Source organism: Entelurus aequoreus, linkage group LG05 (genome assembly GCF_033978785.1).
Source record: "Entelurus aequoreus isolate RoL-2023_Sb linkage group LG05, RoL_Eaeq_v1.1, whole genome shotgun sequence".
In the NCBI taxonomy this organism is placed as follows: Eukaryota; Metazoa; Chordata; class Actinopteri; order Syngnathiformes; family Syngnathidae; genus Entelurus; species Entelurus aequoreus.
In genome coordinates, this window is record NC_084735.1 from 35,872,821 (window position 1) to 35,898,255 (window position 25,435).

Here is a 25,435-nt window from a genome sequence, read left to right on the forward strand (position 1 = left end):
AGGAGAGGAGGGGGCTCAGCACACAGCCCTGTGGGGAGCCGATGCTCAGCGTGCGGGTGGATGAGAGGTGGGGGCCAAGTCTCACATTCTGGGGTCGGTCCGTTAGGAAGTCCCTTATCCAGGCGTTTGTGAGAGGGGGAGGCCAAGAGTGACCAGTTTATTGCAGAGTCTGTCCGGGATTATTGTATTGAAGGCAGAACTATAATCCACAGAGAGCATCCGGACGTAGCTCTGCTGCTGCTCCAGGTGGTTCAGAGCAGAGTGGAGAGCAACAGCGATGGCGTCCTCTGTGGATCTGTTCGCCCGGTATGCGAACTGGTGGGGGTCAAAGTCTGGAGGGATATGGTCCTTGATGTGCTGGAGAACCAGTCTCTCGAAGCACTTCATGATTACCGGAGTTAGGGCCACTGGTCGGTAATCATTCAGGCTGGTGATGGGAGACTTCTTCGGCACCGCGATTATTGTAGATGACTTCAGGCAGGATGGGATGACTGCCTGAGCCAGGGAGAGGTTGAAGTTCCTGGTGAGGATGGTTATCATGGTTCTTCTTCTTTACTTTGTAAACACTTTAAGTTTGAAGAGTTTCTTGAAGTGTATCATATTAGTAAATTGTTTGATTTATTTGCTTAATCCATTCCATAATTTAATTCCACATACTGATATACTGAAGGTCTTAAGTGTTGTACGTGCGTACAAATTTTTTAAATTAAATTTTTCTCTAATATTATATTTCTCCTCTTTTATTGAGAAGAATTGTTGTATATCCTTGGGCAGCAGATTATAGTTTACATGTTGCGGTTAATAGTATTCTATCTTTGTAGTTATTTATATTTTCAGAATAATTTATGTGATAATGTTCATCGGCCAAGTCATTGGTGTTAATTTTCAATCTATCAAGATACATTTGGATTTATCATGATCAATCAGAAATTATAACTCGCTTGCATAATTTTAATTTACTTAAAAAAAAGAGCCAAATATTTGGACACAAACTATATTCGTATTGTCAAAATGTCATATAGTAACATTTTTAAATGTGTTATCGTTTTATTGTTGAAAACTGTCATGACCTGTCACCAGGTCATGTCTTGTTTGGTATTTGTTATAATTTTCCTATGTTTAAGGGCTATTTCGTTTCAGCGCTCCTTCCTATGTTTACTTTATGGTTTATTGAGCACCGTTCTACGCACCTGCCTTCAATTAGTGATTAGTGTTTCAACCTGCTGTCTCCACTAATCACGCTCCGTTTTGTACCCATCTTGCCGTTCACTCTGCACAGGTCGATTGTATGATCTACATCAGTGGTTCTCAACCTTTTTTCAGTGATGTACCCCCTGTGAACATTTTTTTAATTCAAGTACCCCCTAATCAGAGGAAAGCATTTTTGGTTGAAAAAAAGAGATAAAGAAGTAAAATATAGCACTATGTCATCAGTTTCTGATTTATTAAATTGTATAACAGTGCAAAATATTGCTCATTTGTAGTGGTCTTTCTTGAACTATTTGGAAAAAAAGATATAAAAATAACTAAAAACTTGTTGAAAAATAAACAAGCGATTCAATTATAAATAAAGATTTCTACACATAGAAGTAATCATCAACTTAAAGTGCCCTCTTTGGGGATTGTAATAGAGATCCATCTGGATTCATGAACTTCATTCTAAACATTTATTTTGTTGAAGTATTATTCAATAAATATATTTATAAAGGATTTTTGAATTGTTGCTATTTTTAGAATATTTTAAAAAAATCTCACGTACCCCTTGGCATACCTTCAAGTACCCCCAGGGGTACGCGTACCCCCATTTGAGAACCACTTATCTACATGACAGTTTACGCTTGTTTGGCTGGCGCACCATGAATTGATTAACGTGGACCCTGACTTAAACAAGTTGAAAAACGTATTCGGGTGTTACCATTTAGTGGTCAATTGTACCGAATATGTACTGTACTGTGCAATCAATCAATCAATCAATGTTTATTTATATAGCCCTAAATCACAAGTGTCTCAAAGGGCTGTACAAGCCACAACGACATCCTCGGTACAGAGCCCACATATTAATAAAAGTTTCAATCAATCAATCGCTATGGTCATTGTTACTTTGGTTATGCTGCTTGGATATGTTTTTGTGCACTTCCCAACGTTGCACTTAGATTGCCATCATTAAAGACTCTCAGTGCACGCTGCTGCTGTCGCTTCCACTCTTTTGCATCCTGGGAACACAACCGTCGCTACAATGCGGCCAGAACGTAACAGAAAACGGTTGTAGCTAAATTCCTTTCTGGGTGTATTTTGAAGTCAAATTTGCCAGCGAGCACAACAGTGGAGTCTCCTTACTTATCTTTGCACTGACATATGCATGAACCTGATCACTGACCATATAACAACCCACGCCGCCTTCCCGGTAACCTATGGTTAAAGCAGGGGTGTCAAACTAATTTTAGATCGGGGGCCACATGGAGAAAAATCTACTCCCAAGTGAGCCGGATTGGTAAAATCACGGCACGATAACTTAAAAATAAGACAAATTCAGATTTGTGTTTAAAAATAATGATGTTTTTTGTTTTTTTTCACACTTACATGTTGCGGTTAATAGTATTCTATTTTTGTCGTTATATATATTTTCAGAATAAATGATGTGATAATGTTCATCGCTCAACTCATTGGTGTTAATTTTCAATCTATACAGATGAATTACAGTATGTTATTTATGTAGTTTGATAATTTTTTCTCGACTGATGTACTAACATCACGTGGTTTATTTTGTACATATGTAGCATCATCTACAAAGATACAAATAATTGCTATTGCGACATCTAGTGGAAACATCCAGAACAGCTGTTTCTTTCATTCAAAAATTTCAGGTTAATTTTTATACTTAGCAAACTCATCCCGCGGGCCGGATAAAAGCCTGATCCGGCGGCCCTTGGGCCGTACGTTTGACACCCCTGGGTTAAAGTAAAGGAGTATTTACGCGGAATATAAATTGTGTGATTAATATGCATATATATCAAAGTATATATCAGGGGTCAAAACGCGGTATAAGCTTTATGAACCTTGGGTTAGGTGAACGGTCTTTTGGGCTGAGTGATTGTGTGTGTTGATCAGGTGTTTGAATTGTATTGGCGTGTTCTATGAAGCTAGGAGCTAGCAGAGGAGCTAGGAGCTAGCATAACAAACACGTAGGTGTTTTTATGCAGGATTAATTTGTGGCATATTAAATATAAGCCTGGTTGTGTTGTGGCTAATAGAGTATATATATGTCTTGTGTTTATTTACTGTTGTAGTCATTCCCAGCTGAATATCAGGTCACCCCCGGCTCTCACAGCATCTTCCCTATCTGAATAGCTTCAACTCCCCACTAGTCCTTCACTTGCACTTTACTCATCCACAAATCTTTCATCCTCGCTCAAATTAATGGGGAAATTGTCGCTTTCTCGGTCCGAATCTCTCTCACTTCATGCGGCCATCATTGTAAACAATAGGGAACTTTGCATATATGTTCAATTAACTACGTCACGCTACTTCCGGTAGGGGCAAGCCTTTTTTTTTAATCAGATACCGAAAGTTGCAATCTTTATCGTCATTGTTCTATACTAAATCCTTTCAGCAAAAATATGGCAATATCGCGAAATGATCAAGTATGACACATAGAATAGATCTGCTATCCCCGTTTAAATTAAAACAATTCATTTCAGTAGGCCTTTAAGGCCAGATTGCTGTGAAAATATGTCCAAAAGATTAAGAAGGTTCCGCAAACAATGAGGAAAAATCTTATCTTTGTGAATCAGCCTTTTCTGACATGAACTTCATCAGGAACAAACACAGAACACGCCTCACTGATGCACATCTGCAAGACTCACTCAGAGTTGCAGTGTCAAGTTACACACCAGAGTACAACACACTAGTTAACAGCATGCAATGCCAGGCTTCCCACTAACTGACAAAGAAACAGATAACAGATTTGGTGTCCAGTTCAAAGTGTGACATGATTTAAAAATGTGAGAGTTTACTTTTGTATTTTACATGAGTTATTATTTGTACAAACATGGTGCAAAGTAATTCATGATTTGTTAAAAAATGTTAGTGGCTAGCTAGTTAACATGGGATATTGTGATTTCACAAGACTGTCTTAGAAGTGATCATTTGAAAATGTTCAATTTGAAAAATGTGCACTTAGAGAAAATATAAAAATAAAGTGTTGCATATTGATATTTATCTGTTTATATATATATTTATTGTGAGAAATCATTAAGATGATCAGTGTTTCCACAAAGATAAATATAATTAATTATTAATAATAACAGAGTTAAAGGTAAATTGAGCAAATTGGCTACTTCTGGCAATTTATTTAAGTGTGTATCTAACTGGTAGCCCTTCGCATTAATCAGTACCCAAGAAGTAGCCCTTGGTTTCAAAAAGGTTGGTGACCCCTGGTATATATCAATCAAAGTACATTTATATAGCCCAAAAATCACAAGTGTCTTAAAGGACTGCACAAGCTATACTATATGGACATATTCGTCGCTCTACAGAGAAGGAACAACCTTGTTTTTACTCTGTTGTACTTTTCACATTGCATCTTAAACAACGATATCCTCGGCACAGATCCCACATCAGGGCAAGGAAAAATTTAACCCAATGGGCTACGATGAGAAACCTTGAAGGTGACCGGAGATGTGGGGACCTTCCCCCCTGTGCGACCGGTGCAATGGACGTCGAGTGGATCTAGTAGTGTGAGAGTCCAGTCCATAGTGGGGCCAGCCCGGAGATCATCTTGAGTGGAGACAAGTCAGCGTCACAGAGACGTCCCCAACTGATGCACAGATGAGTGGTCCACCCCGGGTCCCGACTTTGAGCAGCTATGGTGATCTGTGGTCACCTAATCTGTACATTAGGCAGATCAACTGGTCTAAAAGGGGGGGGGTCTATTTAAAGGCTAGAGTACACAAATTAGTTTTAAGATGGGACTTAAATACTGAGGTAGCATCTCTAACTGTTACCGGGAGGGCATTCCAGAGTGCCGGAGCATGAATATATACTCGATCAATGCAATATTTAGTGTGATTCATCGCATGAGTTAACTTGTTATTTTTGACACCCCTAATTGAATATATATAATGTCTGTTTTTAGCTAATTTTTTTTTTTTTACAAAGCTAAATTATATCAAAATGGCCGCCGCAGGCACTTAGTGTAAGTAGTTTGGACACCTCTCTCCTGTATCATTGAGGAAATCGTAATGTGTTGGTTGGATTTTTTTGGAATTTTTTTATCGTATTCAAATCTAGAGGGGGAAAAAGACAAACGTTTTCAATTGGCTGATGCAATGTTTCAGCTTTAAAGACGACTATGTTGACGTCACATATGAAAGAGGCCAGAGCGCTTTGTGACCTCGTCGACTTTAAAGAGTACAGTACTGTATAAAAAGAGCTTAAAAGGGTCTCAGAAGTGTATTCAAAGAGAGCTAAGTCAGTCGTTGTGTGTCCTGCTGAAGAACACTTGAGGCACTTTTCCACAGAATAGGAACAATTTGAGGAGACATTCAGCATCGCAAGCATAGCAGCCGAAGCCAGCAGGTGATAAAAGTGACCCGGCATTGCGCGGTGTTTGACCAGAGGAAGCATGTCTGCGGAGAAAAGGACACCATTGCCGAAAACCCTCTCGCCACAGCATCCTCCGTCCAACAGTCCAATGGTAGGCGGCGACGCCACGTCAGGGCGGGCCAAGCAGCCCAGCGCCAGACTACTTTTGACTCGGAGTGAAGGAGGCAACACGGAGAGCTGGACGCTGTCTGGAATTTCAGGCGCACCAAGAGTGAGTACCAATTAACTTCTCCTTGACCAGCCAAAGATGAGTATTAACTGGAATTTACGCCATTCGCGTACCCGCCTTGTTGACCCCCCCACCCCGACTGCCTGGATTAGCATGAGTAAACAAGGATAGTTTCCTGTCTGTTAACTGCTAGCCGCCTAGCTTCAGCTCCATTTTTTGTATTCTATTCATCCTCACAGGCAGCCTTAAAGTTGTCTTAATAGAAGCCTTACAAATAGACACTTCACTGAGAGCGGCTAGTGATCAGTTAATGAAATGCACAAAGGACAACATTTGACAGGATGAGCTGCTCCAAAGTTTGTAACTCCACTTTAAGCTGCTCTGATGACAGATGTGTGTTGTCTTTTTCCTTCTACAACGCTGGCACTATCCCAGACAATGATTCACTGAGTACATGTGCCTCTCCCTCTCTTTATTTCATAGCATATCCTCTCATGGACATTGGTCAGAATTGTTCATAAATCCTGTGGTGAAATGTTAAGTGTTTCACCAGGTGCAGTTTCAAAAGCTAAAAGTCCAATGGTGTCAGAGACCGCCACATTTTTTTCATATTTTGGCACTTGAATGCAGACCATTAGTCATGCTCAGTGGAAAAAGTGCTTCCGTTTAAGGGGAATGAAATGGCTGGTTTACCTTTGACTGTATATTGTTTTTTTGTTCCCACATTTCACTTGTCCATGCTGCAGCACACCACGTGATTGCCTCTTTTTGTTTTAAATACAGACAATACTTGATCTTATCTGTGTAAAGACAAACCAGACTGTCTGGAGGAGGGCGTGACTTGTCCTGCCGTCCTCACACACACTTACTCGTGTGGCGGTAAACAGGTCGGTCCAGTTTCTGTGCCATCGGGGCTTGAAGCAGGTGCCTTTATTCGTCGCTCTACAGAGAAGGAACAACCTTGTTTTTACTCTGTTGTACTTTTCACATTGCATCTTAAAACCAAAGCATCTGCATAACTGAGGGGAAAGGTAAACAACTGTCCATAGTGTGCTTATTTCCTGGTCATTGGTAGCGTAGTGGTTCATATAGCGGACTATTGTGCTGCTGATCATTCCAGAGTATAGTCTGGCTTTTGCCATAAGTCAGCTGGAGTGATCCTGAAAATTATAAGCGGTATAAGCAAATAGACACAAAGTATTTACTTTCCCTGTTAGGAAGGACGGGTGTTAATAGAGGATGACCCTGCCCTGCTAAAGGTACTGCATTAACAAATGCTGTCTAATGAAGCCTTATGTTGGTTTTCTTGAATACTTCATAATTGTTTGTAGGTGTGTCCGCTAACCTGTGGCTGAAAACGGCCGCCTGATTCAGCAGCAGCAAACTTGGTAACCTGTCCTGTGGCATTCCTCAATGATGGCTTGAGAGGACACCTCTTTGCTTCTACACCTACTACATCCTTGATTTGGCTGCTAAGTAGTGTCCCCCGTAAAGCAAATTGTTTAATTGGTAAGAGACCAGTTCATTTGAATATGGCAATGATGAAGTGACCGCTTTCAGTAATATCAGTGCTGCGGAACTTCCAAATGCTGTAGTTGTCGCCGCATCTTCCTTACCGGTCAGTATGGTTTGGTTTGGCTTATCTTATCCATCCATGTAAGGCCAAAAGGAAGTGGTGTCGCATACCACACACTCACAAGTCCATGACTCAGTTCGATTCAGATCTGCAGGCGATGTCAAAGAGTTAAAGTGCCTGTGTCCTTACAGACTGTGTTGGGTGTGTGCGCGTATGAACGTGACCACAAATGGGACGGGTGCCTAAATCTATTTGTGTGCCTCACAGTTCCTACGTAACATTGTGGATTAAGCGCGGGTGTGTCGGCGTGCTCCTCCTAAACGCAATTTTCTGGCAACATGGCTTTAAATGGAATGATATATCCATCTAAGGCAGTTTTGTGTGTCGTAGATTTATTGTCAAGGCGATATTAGATACAAATGTGTGCAAGAGACAAACACTGCACCAGTAAGCTAGTTCCTCTTGTTGATGATTTCATAAAAATTGACGGACAGATCTACACTGTCAGAAAATAATGAACCGTTCGAATCCTTTTTAAAGTAAAGCTAACTATTAGATTCTCAAGGTACCTTTTGTACCAGACAAATATGTTATGGTAGAGTAAAGGGTGCAAACAGACACAATAACAGGTCATCATCAGTTTGTGTGTTTTACACTCTCAGTGGTAATGACTCCTACATGAAACCAACCACTGACAAGCACAAAGGTTCTCCCCACTCTCCAAACCAGTCCAGCTGTCAAAACCGGCAACTGTCTTTAGACCCCGACTCTCATTTATGGCCACTGTTGGCTGGGGCGATTACAATCCCTCTTTTCTTCTCTACCACCAGCAACACGTCTCACATTTGTCCCCCGCCATCTGTGCCCTTGCTCCATGTACTTAACCCCTCTTCTGTTTTCACTCCGCCTATGTCGAGGGTGTGTGACAAGGGCCGGCAAATGAGGTAATGCGTATTGGCCCTTATTGTGGCTGGGGCTGACTTTGGCAGCCGCTTTTCACATCCTTCTGGAGAGGTTAAATATAGCAGCCGTCACTTGGTTATTTTCCTAATGGTTTTAAGTATGTTCTTGCCCAGATTTAGTGACATTTTACAGAAGAAAAACATTCTGTTCTGATTCATAGAGTAGCATTTAAATCCTACTGCCTAACATCCATAGTTGATTTTACAGTGAATTAAATCAGACTCGTTTTGCTTATCTTTGAGTTGCTAATCGCTGTTCAGTCATCTTTCAATAAGGCTGTTAATGGTTTTGACTGGAAGAGGAAGTGTATTTATATAGTCTATTGTTTTGCCTGTGTGAATGTATGGCCAAAGAGAAGCTGACACCCTGCAAAGCAAATTTGCCTACTTTGGCTATCAGTAACATTTAAATGGATTTGATCCATATGCTCTCTGACTAAGACACTCTAAAACTCACCAGTCTGGATTTTAAATCAGAAAACAGGAACCTTTTTTTGTCTGGAAAATCTGAGACTCTCACTGCAGTTTCAACTTCATCTTTGTTTTGTGAACACTTGTGTTTCTAGAGGAATGCCACCACACCAGTTTGGCCTTGAAAAGTGAGGCAGCACACCCTCCTTGCCTTTTAAGTAAAGCCCGATCGGTGCAAGGCCCAATACATTCCTTGGCCCCTTACAGTCAGGAAAGAGCTACTCCAAGGAATTCCTTATTTTCTGGGATTTTTTTCAGATGGGGATTTTTTTGTTTGTGCAAGCAAAAAATGTTTGAGAAAGTTTGCTCCGCTGAGTCGTGTTGTTCCTATTGAGAGTCTGTCTATCCGCAGGGTTTCTGTATCCACGGTGTCAATTTCAAGCGCTTTGCATTTATGAGTGAATGTCCTCACCTCTCGCCCCCTTATTCTTTTTCAAGTTTGTGTGTAAATTGGGGCAAACGGAATAAAATGTGCTTAAAAAATAATTGAGTGAGTTTTCACAAGTATTTTGTGTTTTAATGTGACAGAACAGATCGCCTCTCATCAGGGGTTGTTGTAAATCAAAAAAAAAATTTTGTGCTTTCTTAGATGTGTGATAATGACTTCATTATTTTCTGTCTGCAGTCCCAACTTTCTCTGACTGACCATCCTCAGGTCAATCACCGAAACATGTCTGGAAAAATATCAAAAGAGGAGCAGGAGGAAATGCGAGAGATATTTGAAAAGACTGGTGAGTAAATTAAACCCAAAGCCACACTAGTCCTGGTTGCTTCATGTCTTGTATTAAACGCTGCTTTTTGTGTCCCCTTTAGATCTGGACCACGACGGCTTCATCAGTGATTATGAGCTCAATGAAGTCCTCAAAGATGCCGGCCACCCTCTGCCTGGTTACATGGTCCGAGAGATAATCCACAAACTTGATCGTAACAGGGATTCTAAGATCAGCTTCATTGAGTTCTTGTCGGTAAGTCAAGTGGTGCTCTGAGCGCCTTGTACCATCTAGCTAGACAAGTGCTCTTTGTCGCCCCCCCGACCCCAATGCCTAAAAATACCTCACCCTCTTGAGTGGCACTGTGAAAAGCCTCCACACACTCCGGGAATGAGGAAGTGAGGTCAGCAAAGTGGTGTTTTTTTTCAGCTCGTATTTAATTTCAGTGGCGCAGCAGGACCGCAGCAGAACTCTTAGAGCCCTAAATTTCAGAGGTTCCATTGAGACATGACTTGTGTTTTAATGGCTATGATATTTTTAATGGCTATGATATATGTGCCCTTTTAGAGCTTATCAGCAGATGGATGTCGACATTGAACAAAGACATCTATCCTTGAGAAAATAGTGGAGAAAACAAGTTAAATGTGCATGTGATTAATGGGCTTTGCCAACAATACAAACCCAGTACTTTCTGTGCATGTGCTGGAAGGAGGGGCAGCATCCGGCAACTCCCAACTCACTGCTTAACATGTTGGGGCCATTGTGTTTGAGAGGAGTGCACTGCCACTTATGTAGTGATTACCCACCTAGATTCTACGACTTTGGGGACGAGGTCAAGATGTAATTGTTGTGTTTATACCTTTGCCTAGGCAGCACAAAACATGCAAGTTGGCTGCTAAGTTTATGCATGAGTCACATATACGACTTGTGGAATAAGCGTTTTCTAATGCGATGTATGACACATGCTGCTTTAGTGGTTCATACATTACCAAGTCACATGAGCTGAATGATTTGAATGAGATTGTTGACCCAATGAGTGTTTGGACAAGTTAGTCAGCGCTGCGTGTGTGTTTTTTTATAGCATCTATTTAAAGAGTGTGGTTCTGCTTGATGAATTTTTGTGCTAACACTAATTCTTCACTGAGATGTGTCATAAAGTGACAGTTTGGTTTAAAAACACCACATGAACACCCGGTTGCCTTTTAGAAACTCAGAGGCTTGTGTGGTGCCTCATGTTCTTTGGGCATCATAATGGCTTCTTGCCAGTGCTGAGACATTCCAGCCATGCTGCTGTGTCTGCATACTGACTTGGATTGTTCTGGCTTGATAAGACTGAGAAATTAGAAACAAATGAAATAGATTGTTAGTTGCAAAATTTCATAGAAACCTATTTAAAACAATTCTTCTGGCACAGTAGCTTATTGAATAAATCAATGGATAATTGTCTTTGCAGTTATTTTCCCAATTTTTTCTTCTAGATTTAATAAAATTGATTTATATCCCTTTTTGGTACAGATTGTCCAAGAGCTCAGGGGCAGTGAAATTGCAAAAACCTTCCGGAAGGTCATCAACCGAAAACAAGGCATCACTGCTATTGGAGGAACATCAGAGTTGTCAAGTGAAGGAACGCAACACTCCTTCTCTGGTAAGAAGTAGGGATGGGCGTTATGTCTTAAAATCTATATTGTGATATATATTGCAGCCCACTGCGATGAAGGTATGTAGCACAATCTATTATTTGGTATGTAAATGATAATAGAACCATTTCAAAACGGGTTAAAAAAGCACTGCTGGACGGTGTGACAAATTTACTCATAAATGCGACTAAAAATAGATCTTGCCACTTTAAGAAAACAACCTGTTGCACATGTGCGAAAAGGGATTTCAACCTCTTCATTGCATTTTGCTCCTAAAATAAATCCATCCAAATTTGGTAAAACTAGAGTAGAATTGCAGAGAGGGGAGCGGGGCTGCTCCTCCTGGGTCACACACTCGATCCAACACAAATTAAACTACATCTTAGTTAAAAGAACTGGTCAGTAAAAGAAAAAGTTTTTTTCTCCACCACTTGACACAAACTGCACTGTGCAATAAATAGTAACTACGAGGGTTGGAGGGAATATTGAACAACAAATCAATAATAGAAGTGAAAGACTTGCCATTCAAATAATACTGCATTTGTTGACAAGAACATACAGCCATGGAATCACATTCAATCTATTTATTAAGCAGATGTAACAAAAGTCAGTGAAAAATTAAAAAGAGCTGTCGACAGAGCCGACACACTGCTGATGCTAGCCTGCTAAGCTAACGAAAACAGCTCAAACTCAGACTACTGAGTAAACACACTGACTTCACATGTCACTAGGCAACAGGCACTGCCTTTTAAAAAGCACACACTAAAACTTGTCTCAACTGCATTATGCCAGACATTTGGAGTTTATTTTTTAGGTAACGCATTAATTGATTTCCCTAGTAATGAATTACATTTATGAAAGAGTTATTTTGTTACTAATTCAATAAAACATTTTATAAAGTGAGGAATAACTATAATTACTGACCTTTTTTAAAAAGTAATTTTCAGAACACAGCCTGTCACAGCATCATGAAGCTGTTTGCAGGTTAATGTTCCTGGCTAACATCTTTGTGTGTTTGTAATGATGTTTAGCTATAAAATCACCATTGTTAAAGGTCCATTATTTTCATCTTGCTGCAGACGTAACCAGAGCACTTTTTTCACATTTTATTCTTTTGTGTTTTTGTTAGCTGAAGGAGTAAACATAGCTAAATTGTTTTTTTTAATGAAGATTGTAGATTATTTGACTTATTATTATTTTCAAGGTTTTTTCTTTTTTATTATCTTAAGTTGGGATCCTATTATACAAAACCTACTTTTCTTACTTGTTGGTACTTGTTTTTGTGTATTTGGGATCCCCATCAGTCCCAAAAATTTAAAAACAAGGCATGGTGGTGGAGATATTTAGTTATGTCAACAAATATTTCCATTTATGGGTTAGTTTATGGGCCAAACTATATTGGGATATGAGTTTTGATTCATATCGCCCAGCCCTATACTCGTTTTACTGACATTGCTAGCACAGATTAGGGATGTTCTATGTGTTTAATTGAGCATTACAGTAGGCCATATGATGGCATTGTGTTTATATGTATGAGGGCACATGTGTACCTTGTTTGAGTGTTACAAATTAAATTGTAATATTTAAGACATTTATTAATATTGCTACAAAAATGTTCTGTGCTACTAATTTATTTCCATTTAGTAGCAATGGTGCTACTAGGGAAAAAGCTAAATGTGTACAGCACTGCAAAGGCTCCTAATTTAGATGCTGTCTTATGCAGTAACATATTGTGTCATTTCCAGTTGTATTATATTCTTAAAACTGTTAATTTACTGTTAATATTTGCTTAGCTCTCTGTTGTAACATGGTTATATCTGCACTTAAGTTAAAATGTATTAAGCACCTATTATTCTGTTGTTTGGATACTTTACATTAGGTTTGGGATATACTACAAATTTAGGTATCGATCCAATACCAAGTAGTTATAGGGGCAGTATTGGTCATACTGATCTCATACCTAAAATTTTCAAGATAATTGAATTATGAATTTTTTGATGGCAATTATAATCAGACAACAAAATACAGTATGGGGGTGTAACAATAGCAAATATTATTTTTGTATTCCTTTTATTGTGATTTGAGCGGGAAAAAAAGTCAACAGTACAAAATAAACAAAACATAAGCAATAACTACTCTTGGCTCTGATTTAAATTTTCTTTTTTTAACTTAAAGCCCTCCTGTGTCCAGGGACTTATTTCTGGTTTTTGTAAACAAAAACGACAACAACAACATAATATTTTGTGACAGTAAAAATATCGAAGTAATCAGAATCAGAATCAGAAATACTTTATTAATCCCCGAGGGGAAAATACAATTTTTCAGCACAATCCCATTCAAGATCAGACAAACATTACAGATAGACAGAACAGGATCGCCGACGGGTCTGCCAACTTCCGGCGCCCCTTACAAAAAAGGTGAGATACAGGTAAACAATGGGGGGAGGAAAAAAAATCGGTCTAAACCTGGGCCCTTGGAGAGGGGGTCCAAGGGAAAAAACAACTCATAGCCATAGCACACATCCCTCTTACATGTATGTAAGAGGGGAACACAAAGGACATTAAAGCCATTAAAAGAGCAGAGCTGATGCAACCAGCCACTTTTACATACAGCTATGAATAAAAAGTAAAAAAAAACATATACTGCGGTGGCCTCTGCGGTGTTCCACGCCATCGTCTGCTGGGGTGGAGGGAGCATGGCCAGAGACAGGAGCAGACCCAACAAAGCAACCAAGAGAGCCGATTCCACTCTCAGTCGCCCACTAACTCGGCCAGTGCCAGTCCGCATGGATGAGCAAGGAGGCGTCTAAGGAGACTGAGGTGTCCGATACCTGCTCATTCAGCCAAGACACTGTGAAGCCTGTCCGTCCCGGCGCTCAGCGCTAGCTCCGCAGCCCTGTCTCTTCATCTGCATCTCCTCCAGTCTCTCCAAACGGACTCTGGTGTGGCAGAGACCCAGCAGCTGGTCTCCATGGCCAAAAGGCTCCCGGGAGGCAGATACAGAAGTCCACAAAAAAGCACCGCAGAAGTCACGAAAGTGCCACCCCTTGTCACACAGTCCCAAAGGGTCCTGAACCAAAAGGCAAAAAAAAAATATATATATATAATAACACATGAAAACAAGAGCACAGAGCTCCTGCCAACAGCAGCCACTACAGCGGCGCCATCTTGGGAAAAAAATAAATAAATCAATGTAGTATTGACCATGTACTGATACCATGTATTGATACGCCCACCTCTGTTTACATTCCAAAGCTCTAGCTTCATGGCTAGCATGGCTTATTTTATCCTACCGTGTGTAATGTAGTATGTAGCTATTCCTCGTCAGTGATCGCTACATTGCTTTGAGAATGCAATCCTTCACTTGTTGCTGTCAAATTTGCGAGTCACAGCATAGATTTAAAAAAAACAAACATATATATATATATATATATAATATATATATATAATATTAAAAGCTCTATATCTGGCCAATTTTATAGCATTTATATTGTAAACTGTCTCTATTGCACATCCCTAGTAATAAGGCGATTATGGATCTTCTGAGCATTAGGTTTTTGTCCTACATTGTTGGTCTTTTGCCTATATTGATGCTTGTAACTTACACCTGAAATCCTCACAGAGGAGGAGCGTTTTGCTTTTGCAAAGTGGATCAACACTGCACTGGAAAATGATCCTGACTGTCAACATGTCCTACCCATGGATCCCTCCACAGACTCTCTGTTCAAATCAGTCGCAGACGGTATCTTACTCTGGTGAGAGTTCCTCTTTTCACTTAGCAGAAATTACTTTCCCCATGCCTGACACCATGTGGCCTTTCCATAAATGTCAAACACCAGCATGCTGTTTCACATTGCTTAAAATATTAATCATGTTATATTCAAAGTGCTGTCACATAGACGCTTGTTATATGTTGTTGTTATATAACTACTAATTACCAAAAGTTGTACCTTAACTTACAACCTAATTGGTTCTGTGATGAAGCGCTTGCCTGAAAACACTTGTATTTCAAATGAATGTCTTCCATTGTAATTTAATTAAATACATGTATTGGTGTTTGGCCCCTAAATTAGTACCATTTTAAAATGTAACATGCCTTTTAAAAAAAAAACAAAAAAAACTTTTGGATAAGCCGTATTGTATGAAAAACAATACAATATGATTATCTTCTATGGTAGTTTTATGAAGTAATGTAATTAATGTGCATTTAGTACAGTATCTCTTTCTAGCTGGGCTAGTGTTAGACTTATTCATCTTTTAGTATGTTGCAGACTAGCAGTAATATAATACGCTCAAATTTCTTCGCCAAATTTGCTACGCCAACTAATGGCAGTGATGCTTGTAAATAAAATGTGTGCTTGTAATTTAAAGGATAACAATTAGCTGTTATCTCAAAACACTCTTAAATGTAGTTACCACAGTATTTTCATCCCTATTTTTAGTTAGTCATTGGGTCTCTGATGTAATGTTGTATTTCTGATTGGATGTTTTTTTCTATGGCTACGCAGCAAAATGATCAACCAGTCAGTGCCAGACACTATAGACGAGAGAACCATAAACAAGAGGAAGCTGACGCCGTTCACAACACAGGTCAGTTAAATCTACGACGGGCATCTTTCTTCCTACCTCCTGTCAGCTTACCTCTATCACTGACACTTTACAGGAGAATCTCAACTTGGCGCTGAACTCCGCCTCTGCCATCGGCTGCCACGTTGTGAACATTGGCGCCTTAGATCTGAGAGCCGGCAAGCCCCATCTGGTGCTGGGTCTGCTGTGGCAGATCATCAAGATTGGTTTGTTTGCCGACATCGAGCTCAGCAGAAATGAAGGTAAAGGTCATAATTGTCACTGACACGTCGGTCACAAAGTCTTAAGTGAATTGTGGGTCAGTTTTTCTGAGGTTACTTACCCGATTGTTAATGCTTTTCAACAGCGCTGGCGGCACTACTGAGAGACGGCGAAACCTTGGAGGACTTGATGAAGTTGTCCCCAGAAGAACTGCTGCTCCGCTGGGCTAACTTCCACTTGGAGAATGCTGGCCAGCCAAGGATCAACAACTTCAGCTCTGACATCAAGGTAGGCCTGAACACACTAACAGACATCTTTCTGTCTGCACAATCCGTGTTTGCAGACAAAGACATGCAATATCCGCCCGCTTTGCTCCCAGAATAGGACCGAATTGGTTGGCAGCAGGCCAAATGAATATGTAACCAGGACTGAGTAGGGAAGGGTGATAATGGAGTTTACAGTTGACATTTACTGTACTGTAAATTAAAAATATTCTGTGTTTATAGAGGTTTTTTCAATTACTCACAAAAATCGAAAAAACAGGAAAGAGTATGTCAAATGTGCTGATATATTCTTTTTTCCCTGTGTGTGTGTATATATACAATAAACCGTGTTTGAAGATGCAGCGATAAAGTGGTGTGCCAAACGTACAATTTACTTGTAATTGTGTGAAAATGCAAACATTTTTGTGAGCAAATTAAATGTAGAGTATGTGTCTTTAGTGAGGCCCAGTGTTTACTGAAAACACGTTTTTTGTGGCATTCTCCAGGACTCCAAAGCCTACTTCCACCTCCTAAACCAGATCGCACCAAAAGGCACAGAGGAAAACCAGCCCTACATAGACGTCAACATGTCAGGTTACAATGTACGTGCAATAAGTCGCATGCTAATTGTTAATAACCCCCGCGTCTCTAATGAAGACTTGTCTGTCTGTGTGCTCTCCAGGAGAGAGACGACTTGAAGAGGGCAGAAGCTATGCTGCAGCAGGCCGACAAGCTCGGCTGCCGACAGTTTGTCACCCCAAGCGACGTCGTCAGCGGGAATCCCAAACTCAATCTGGCCTTTGTGGCCAATCTGTTCAATAAATATCCTGCTCTGACCAAGCCTGAAAACACGGACATTGACTGGAACATGCTAGAAAGTGAGTTTGCATGGACCTACAACTAAATTAAAATATAAATGATTATTAACCCTTTTTAGTTTGATGTGTAGGAGCACAGCTTAACAAGTGCATAAAGTGATTAGCTTGGTAAATGTTCCTTATTACACCTGAGCACTTAAAAAGCCTCAAAATCACATTCCTCTTGCTGTATAGATGAAACAAGAGAGGAGCGAACATTCAGAAACTGGATGAACTCCCTGGGCGTCAACCCAAATGTCAATCATCTGTTTTTGTAAGTACAATGTATCAATGTGTCGCCTTTGTATTTAACTGCATGAGATGTATTTTTTAAGATAGTTTTATTAGTAGAGAGGGATTGTTTGCATTTTAAAAGATTCCAGTGCCAAATCTGTACTTTTGAAACAGTTCTAGCATGTAAACTGTTCCAAAACCGGTACTTCGAAAATAGAAAACATGTGCATTGTGTTGAAAAACAATGCTTTTATTACTGAATTTTGTGACATGCAAGTTCGAATAGAATATTAATTTAAAGATTTTACCATTGAATAAAATATTTGTTTTTTTTAAGTATAAAAACTAAACAATAATCAAGATGATAACTGTTTTTAACATTACGGTACGGTTTTTAACATTATTCAAGCCCTCTAAACATTAAGTAACACTCCTATTGTCACCTCTACCCTCTTTTTACCCAATATAGTAGACATAATAGAAAATAAGGCATGTACTATACTGTCATGCATACTTTTATAAGACACAGCATAGTGATATAAGTTCTCACATACACACAGTTCCGAAGATCTGTTGTGCAATACTGTACCAGGGATTTCCCGACATGTAATTGATTGCGGTGCACTGCCACAGCAAAATAAAACCCACCACACCTTAAAAGTTTTTGAGGTTTTGAAAACCAATTTAAGTAATATATTGTATAATGGATATTCTGTAGATCATTCATAGACATACCGTGTACAGTATTTTCAGTACTATGGGCTATAACAAGTTTGAAAAACATCTCAAATATCATACAAATATTTTTCTATGCTTTTATTTAAAATTAAAATAAATAAATTGTGCATCTAAATCGCCTTTCAGCAGCGCTACAGATGGTCGCACACCTACCTGATCGGAGTTGAGTCTCAACAAAAGGAAAGAAAGACAGTTTAAGAGAAAGATATTTCAAGTTAATTAAGGCATTTCTTGTTCAAGCCTGTGTAAACTACCCTGTTTAACATTACTACCGAACAATACCTTGTAACTTTACACCAGTGGGTCTTTGAACCTCCATTTGGACATCTATGCGTGGAGTGTGCACGTTCTCCTTTACATGTGGGGTTTTCTCTGTGTGCTCCGGTTTCCTCCCACATTGCAAAAACATGCATGTTAGGTTCTTCGGAGTCTCTAAATTGTATAAATGTGAGTATGAATGATTGTTTTTCTATGTATGTGACCTGCGATGGGCTATGCAAATTTTGGTTAGCCAAAGTTAGTTGTAAAACATTAGCATTACGCTAGCGGCATTAGAGCCAACCTTCGTTCTGCATAATTGTATTGCTTTTTTCAGTTTATTCCAAATTATATTATTAATCTAGCGTGATCCCTACATGTATGTGCTCTTCATATGTATATATGATGTACTTTTTGTAGTGTGTTAAGTTTTATAGTGACTTCATTGTGGAGAATATCAATAGACCACAGCAAGTTATTTTTTTCATCTCCAATTCAAAAGACTGTTTACATATTTGGCCAACTAAATTCCAACATTCATCGATATTACAATATGCAATAACAGTTGAAAAATAGAGAAGAACAATATAAGAAAAACGAATACTTCTCATAACTCTATATACGACTTTGCACTATAATGGTAGCCCTTAGCGCTTTCGTAGCAAGTCTACTGACAGATATGAAGTAGAACTGTACGCTACTTTGTATTAAAAATGGCAACGGCGGACGATGAGTGCCCCACAAAAAGAGGATAGAGAAAAAGGAGCTTATTGACTATGTGTCGGTGTGGACTACATTGGCGGACGAGCGCAAATTTTCGGGACTTGTGCAGATCAGCTAGTACCAGTAGGTAAGAAAAACTTGGTTTTGCATAATGCGAAACAGAACGCTAATAATACCCGTGCAGCATGTTGAAGCACAGTACGCCTGACTACGGTAGCCGAAATGCTCCGCGTTTCATCAAGGGGTGCGGCTTTGTAGCTTACCAAAGTCATACTAAAACATTATGACAGAATTTTGAGCACCATGTGTAATGTTCTGTATTCCCAATGAAACCTCAAAGTTTTGGGCTTGCTTTGCCAGCGTCATCTCGCAGTCCAAGCATCTCTTAGTGTGACTGCCATCTACTGGGCACACATCATTATACAATGTACCAAATACAATGGCTTCAAGGTCGGTAAACACAACCAGAATTTTTTGTTTATTTTAAACGTTATTTACCCAGGAAAGTCCCATTGAGATTAAGAACCTCTTTTTCAAGGGAGTCCTGCACATTCATACACCAGTGTAGGTGCCCTGGGAGCAAGGTGAGTGAAGTGTCTTGCCCAAGACACAACAGCTGTGATTAGGATTGCGGAAGCTGGGATCAAACCTGCAACCCTCAAGTTGCTGGCACGACAGCTTTACCATTCGAGCCATGTTGATCCCTATAAGGCAGGGGTGGGCAATTAATTTTTACCGGGGGCCGCATGAGCAACCTGAGCACTGCTGGAGGGCCACACCGACAATATTTCAATTAAATTTTGCTCAAATTATTTTTGATATACCGTAAGATAAATAATAATAACAATAATTTCATTTAACCTAATTTAACTTTATACAAAAGCAGATTGTTTTTGATGGTTTTATTTTTAACACTTTCTTACACAACACTTCCTGATGTATAACACAGGGCAAAAATGTCAATTTCTGTCACTTTATCCTGCATCCTCTTTGTTGTGAACGTAGCACGCCTGTAAGGTGATTGGCGAAGAAGGAGGAAGTGTTGTTGTTGCGGAAATGAGGAGTGAGGATAGACGTGCGTGTGGAAGGAACAAGATAAGTTGAGCTGTGTTAGTATAGGTTGCGCAATAAAAGTTTGAAAAGAGCGTCAGACTTGGTGTGCACTTCTTCTGGAGGCTACAATTGGTGTCAGAAGTGGGATGAAATGCCTCCCAGTTCGCCTTGCCATCAAACCTGGGAGTCTTCATTGAGGGCGGAATTCCCCCATGCCAAACAGCGTGCGCTGCACCTGTAGACGCTGCCTCTCTCCTTCCTCCCTCTCTCTCTCTTTGCGGCGAGCTCCTCACGTCCGGGATTCACACAGACATCTGCAGTCGCTGCCGGCACCTTAAGTCCCCACTCAAAGTCCTTTCCCTCCCGTTCAATCTTGACAAAGTCGCCAGGAAACATTGTGGCACGTATCTCCCGATGACATAGCAGGCTGAGCACACAAGCAGCGCAGTATGCTCACACAAGCAGCGGCAGTATGCGCAAAGTTTTACTTCTGACACCAATTGTAGCGTCCAGAAGAAGTGCACACCAAGTCTGACGCTCTTTTTAAACTTTTATTGAGCAACCTATACCAGGGGTCGGCAACCTTTACCACTCAAAGAGCCATTTTGGCAAGTTTCACAAATTAAAGAAAATAATGGGAGCCACAAAAAAATGTTTTAAATTTAAAATAAAAAACTGCATACAAAGCTTAAATTGCTTTGTGCTATGTTAACCAGGGGTCTCAGACACACGGACCGGCACGCACTTTAATATGGAAATTTGATGTTAGTGCGGCCCGCGAGTTTTGAATGAATGGCGCTTGATAGCGTCATACTTGTCAACCCTCTCATTATTTCCGGGAGACTCCCGAATATCAGGGCGTGATGGCACTGCTTTTGGCGCCCTCTACAGCCTGACCAAACAGTGTACCTGCTCGACCACATGTAGAATGCAGCTTCAGCTTGCTCACGTAAGTGACAGCAAGGCGTACTAGGTCAGCAGCCACACAGCTTACACTGACGGTATCCGTACCGTATAAAACAACTTTAACACTGTTACGTTACAAATATGCGCCACACTTTGAACCCACACCAAAAAAGAATGATAAACACATTCCTGGAGAACATCTGCACTGTAACACAACATAAACACAACACAACAAATACCCAGAATCCCATGCAGCCCTAACTCTTCCACTCAACCTACGCACGGAGGGGGGGGTTGATGTGTGGGGGGGAGTTAGGGCTGCATGGGATTCTGGGTATTGGTTGTGTTGTGTTTATGTTGTGTTACGGTGGGATGTTCTCCAGAAATGTGTTTTTCATTCTTTTTTGGTGTGGGTTCACAGTGTGGCGCATATTTGTAACGTAACAGTGTTAAAGTTGTTTTATACGGCTACCGTCAGTGTAAGCTGTGTGGCTGATGACTAAGTATGGCTGATGACTAAGTATGCTTTGCTGTCTCCTAGGTGTGCAAGTAAAAGCTACATACAACATGTGGCCGGGCTGGCACGCTGTTTGTAAATGCTATAGAGGACAATTACTGCAGTGCAATTAGGGCATGCCTTAATTTAGTAATTAGAGGGAAAATAGGATTATATTTGCCCAGGGAGTTATCTAGGAGAGGCACTGAGATCCATAAGTCTCCTGGGAAAATTGGAGGGGTCGGCAAGTATGCAGCTGAGCCGCATCAGAGTGGTCAAAGAGCCGCATGCGGCTCCGGAGCCGCGGGTTGCCGACCCCTGACCTATACTAACACAGCTCAACTTATCTCGTTCCTTCCACACGCAGGTCTATCCTCACTCCTCATTTCCGCAACAACGCTTCCTCCTCCTTTGGAGGCACGAGCATAGTCCACACGGAAGTAATACAAATAACGCTTTTCAAAACAAAAGCAGCACCGTTGTATTGCACACTCGACATAAATACTTTTTTAAATGTATTTTGTAATTTATGATTGGCCTCACGCGGGCCGGACAGGGACGCACAAAGGGCCGGATGTGGCCCGCGGGCCGCCGAATGCCCAGGTCTGCTATAAGGGAACATGAATAGATTTTAAGTGCCCCTTATAATCCGAAAAATACGGTAATAGGACGCAGTCAACCGTGAAATTACAAAGAACAGTCATACGATATTGTTATAAATATGTTTAGAAAAACCGCAATAGTAAGTCGCAATATCTGAAGCCGAAGGTGGCGGAAGACTTCTGTTTTCAGATTTCTCGCAATTCGTAAATGCACCTTGTTCGCCATGACTGTGATTGGGGCATAATGGGAAAGTGTTGCTGACGAGCGCTCCAGCGAAATGTGTGCACCGTGTTGGACCTGAGCACCGCTTTTGCCATATTGAGGTCAACAATGCATTTTAAATCAACATCACCTAATCAGCTAAGTCTGCCATCATTTAGCACCAAAATGAGGCACCAATAAGTTTTTTCCCCATCAGCATTGTTGCCAACATGCAACTAAGGTTCAGTCATCTTCTCCATTAATGAGTGTAATTATCACGCAAAATGTGGTCTTTCAGAGACCTACAGGATGCGTTGGTCATTCTCCAGCTCTATGAGAAGATTAGGGTGCATGTCGACTGGAATAACAAAGTCAACAGGCCGCCCTACCCCAAACTGGGCACCAACATGAAGAAGGTAAGGCTTGGTTCCCTTTTCCTTCCTCATACAGGACTCGCAAATGTAGTTTATCTGACCTTAATGTCTCTCCCTTCCAGTTGGAGAACTGTAACTACGCTGTGGAACTGGGCAAAAAAGCCAATTTCTCCCTCGTCGGCATTGGTGGGCAGGACTTGAACGACGGCAATAATACGCTGACCCTGGCGCTGGTGTGGCAGCTAATGAGAAGGTGAAAAATGTGTTGCACATTTTTGCTCGGCAAGTACGGAAAGGTTGACACATTGTCTTCAAACTGGGAGCACATTCTCATAAGCTCAGCTGCTGCTCGTGTCACAAATGATGATTGTTGACATTGTTACTTACTGCTGCTGTATGCCTTGTGTTGAAATTCAAGTAAAGTCATTTTAGTATACGTTGTTCTGTGTGTTGAATCATAAGAAATCTGCCCCTTGTGTTGCAGGTACACATTGAATGTACTGGAGGGGCTGGGTGAAGGTCAGAAGGTCAATGATGACATCATTGTCAAGTGGGTCAACAAAACATTAGCAGACGCTGGAAAGAGGACCAAGATTTCAAGTTTTAAGGTAACCCTTTGTGTTCAATTTTAGATAGGGATCCCCCCCCCCCCCCCCAAAAAAAAAATCACCACATTATGCCTTTCTGTGTGGCCATCAGGACAAAGAGATCAGCAGCAGTTTGGCTGTTCTCGAGCTGATCGACGCCATCCAGCCAGGCAGCATCCACAAGGAGCTAATTAAAACGAGCCAACTCTCTGAAGAAGACAAGCTAGAGAATGCCAAGTGAGTTGTTTTGTCATCTAAGTACCTGTCTCAAACATTGGAGGCTGCTGTTCTTTCAAGTAGGTGGAGCTCCTTTTCAAATACTTTTAAAAAGTACAGTCTCCAATAACCATTATAAATATGTTAGATTTTAAATGGTAAATGTCACACAAGGGATTATACAATTCTACCTATCAACACGAAATAAGAAAATGAAACTTGAAAAATGCTCTGGCAGCGGTTTGTATTTCAAGATCCTTGATTTTTGGGATTCAGCCTTAGACAGATCATACAATCATCAACCTCAGCGTCCAGGCCAGCCGAGGCCGAGCCCACATTCCATACGCTCTGTGTCCGATGGGCGGGACAAAGCCGAGCATTTATTTTAGACTGTAGTTTGTTTAGACTGTGTAGTTTGGTTGCAGTGGAACAACCCACTCTATGCTCCCTTATTGAAGTCAATGGAGGCTCAGCTTCAACACTGTTTGATGCACTGTGACACTACCACAATGTATGAGAAGAAAGTTGCAAAAGTAAACTAGTCCTGAACAAAAGTTGAACGCGAGTGCATATTCAGTCAATGAAATGTAAACACTAAAGTACATATTTAAACATATATTTATTGGACATTTCAGGGGAAGCCCTTGCAGTCTTGGAACAATTGCCACTTTTCTCATAGTTATACAATGCTCTCTGTCCTTCCTCAGATACGCCATCTCCATGGCGAGGAAAATTGGAGCGCGTGTTTACGCCCTGCCAGAGGACCTTGTGGAAGTCAATCCCAAAATGGTGATGACAGTTTTCGCATGCCTGATGGGCCGAGGGATGAACCGAGTCTAAAGAAGACTGGCTGTGGTAATTGTGACACTTTATTCCCCCACAAGCCATCAGCTTTTTGAAACATCTCCATCGTCCTTCTCCCCCTTCATCTGCCTTAAGAAATTTTTTTTTTTTTTTAAAGAAAATCGAAATGAATGAAAAATTGTATGCATCTCTGCAGAGGTGCTTTTTGAAGAAAAATGTGCTGTTTCCCTATTTAAAATGACACATTCATGAGTTTAAAGTGGACCTTGTGTAGCCGTGGAGATCTTTCAATCCTGCAGTACTTTTGATACATTTATTATAAGGATTTTCTTAAAGCATCTATGCATAGTCCAGCTGAGAGGTTTACATGTATTTTTACTGCCACCACTATGAGTGATAACATAGACTTAAAATCTTCAATGCATTCAGATTTGTTTTGTGAGTGACAGGCGGTTTTGAGGGTGCACGCATCAGCAAGAAGACCCAAAGGTTCATGCTTGTGTCATCTACATATCAGTAGTAACAGAAGCCATTTAGGTCAAACTATAGTGATGACCTCTCTGTATATGCTGTCTTGTATTTTTGTAATTTTGTGTGTTTTGTGGGACCGTTAGTGAGGTAATATTTCTGGTCAGAGCTGGACTTCTGTTCTTAATGTTCTATTTTGTTTATTTCAAATAAGGAGCAGGCTGACTGGACTCTCTGCTGTGCCTTCTTATCTTAAAGACTTGTAGTACTGGAACTTTTTGAGCTTTTACCTTACCTTATCACATACAAACTGCTATTATTATTATTTTTACTATGACGACAACCAAATTGTATTTGGCTTGTGGCCTTGTCTACTCCAAAGTGCTTGACATGAAACAATAAACATGACTTGAGTGATTGAGTGATTATTCTATTATCAGCGCTGGGACTCGTAATGCTTTTGTTTTGATTAGAGTCACATTTTCTGTGTGGTTGCATGTTTAAACTGTTTTTCCTCACTGCTTATCTACACTACAATTATCTACACTTTAGACTTACACTACTTCTGTAGTTACCACCCTAATCTGTGGGCTAAATAAATCAAACAAAAGGATGATGAACATTTAACATTACTTTTAATGTTATTGAAGACTTGTTGGCAAGCACTTTGCTATGAGTCCTTTGTTAAATTGAACAGTGTTTTTACTTATCAAAGGGCTGTCATCGCAACTTTCGATG

General features: G+C 40.5%; 1 protein-coding gene across 3 annotated transcripts; it reads left to right on the top strand.

Annotated features, from left to right (window-relative positions):
- Positions 1-5,212: 5,212 nt before the first annotated feature.
- On the top strand, positions 5,213-25,115 carry pls3 (plastin 3 (T isoform)). 3 transcript variants are annotated; one of them, XM_062047994.1, is made up of 17 exons: positions 5,692-5,815; positions 7,105-7,282; positions 9,408-9,513; positions 9,596-9,747; positions 11,008-11,137; positions 14,751-14,883; positions 15,637-15,718; positions 15,792-15,957; positions 16,062-16,204; positions 16,686-16,781; positions 16,862-17,057; positions 17,232-17,310; positions 22,547-22,664; positions 22,745-22,875; positions 23,107-23,230; positions 23,322-23,446; positions 24,133-25,115. In XM_062047994.1, exons 3-17 carry the CDS (start codon positions 9,453-9,455, stop codon positions 24,263-24,265), a joined length of 1,869 nt encoding a protein of 622 aa, XP_061903978.1. In that variant the 5' UTR covers positions 5,692-5,815; positions 7,105-7,282; positions 9,408-9,452; the 3' UTR covers positions 24,266-25,115. The 3 variants fall into 3 exon arrangements, with proteins under 3 accessions (XP_061903975.1, XP_061903978.1, XP_061903976.1); XM_062047992.1 differs by lacking the exon at positions 5,692-5,815 and adding an exon at positions 6,913-7,032; XM_062047991.1 differs by lacking the exon at positions 7,105-7,282 and having other exon boundaries at positions 5,213-5,815.
- The last annotated feature ends 320 nt before the right edge of the window (positions 25,116-25,435 follow it).

Bases quoted from the DNA above. Each gene is read 5' to 3' on its own strand.
- pls3 (XM_062047991.1), top strand. From the start codon at position 5,624: ATGTCTGCGGAGAAAAGGACACCATTGCCGAAAACCCTCTCGCCACAG. The intron at 17,058-17,231 runs GTGAGTTTGCAT...CTTGCTGTATAG, and splicing joins TGACTGGAACATGCTAGAAA to ATGAAACAAGAGAGGAGCGA. The intron at 23,447-24,132 runs GTGAGTTGTTTT...GTCCTTCCTCAG, and splicing joins GACAAGCTAGAGAATGCCAA to ATACGCCATCTCCATGGCGA.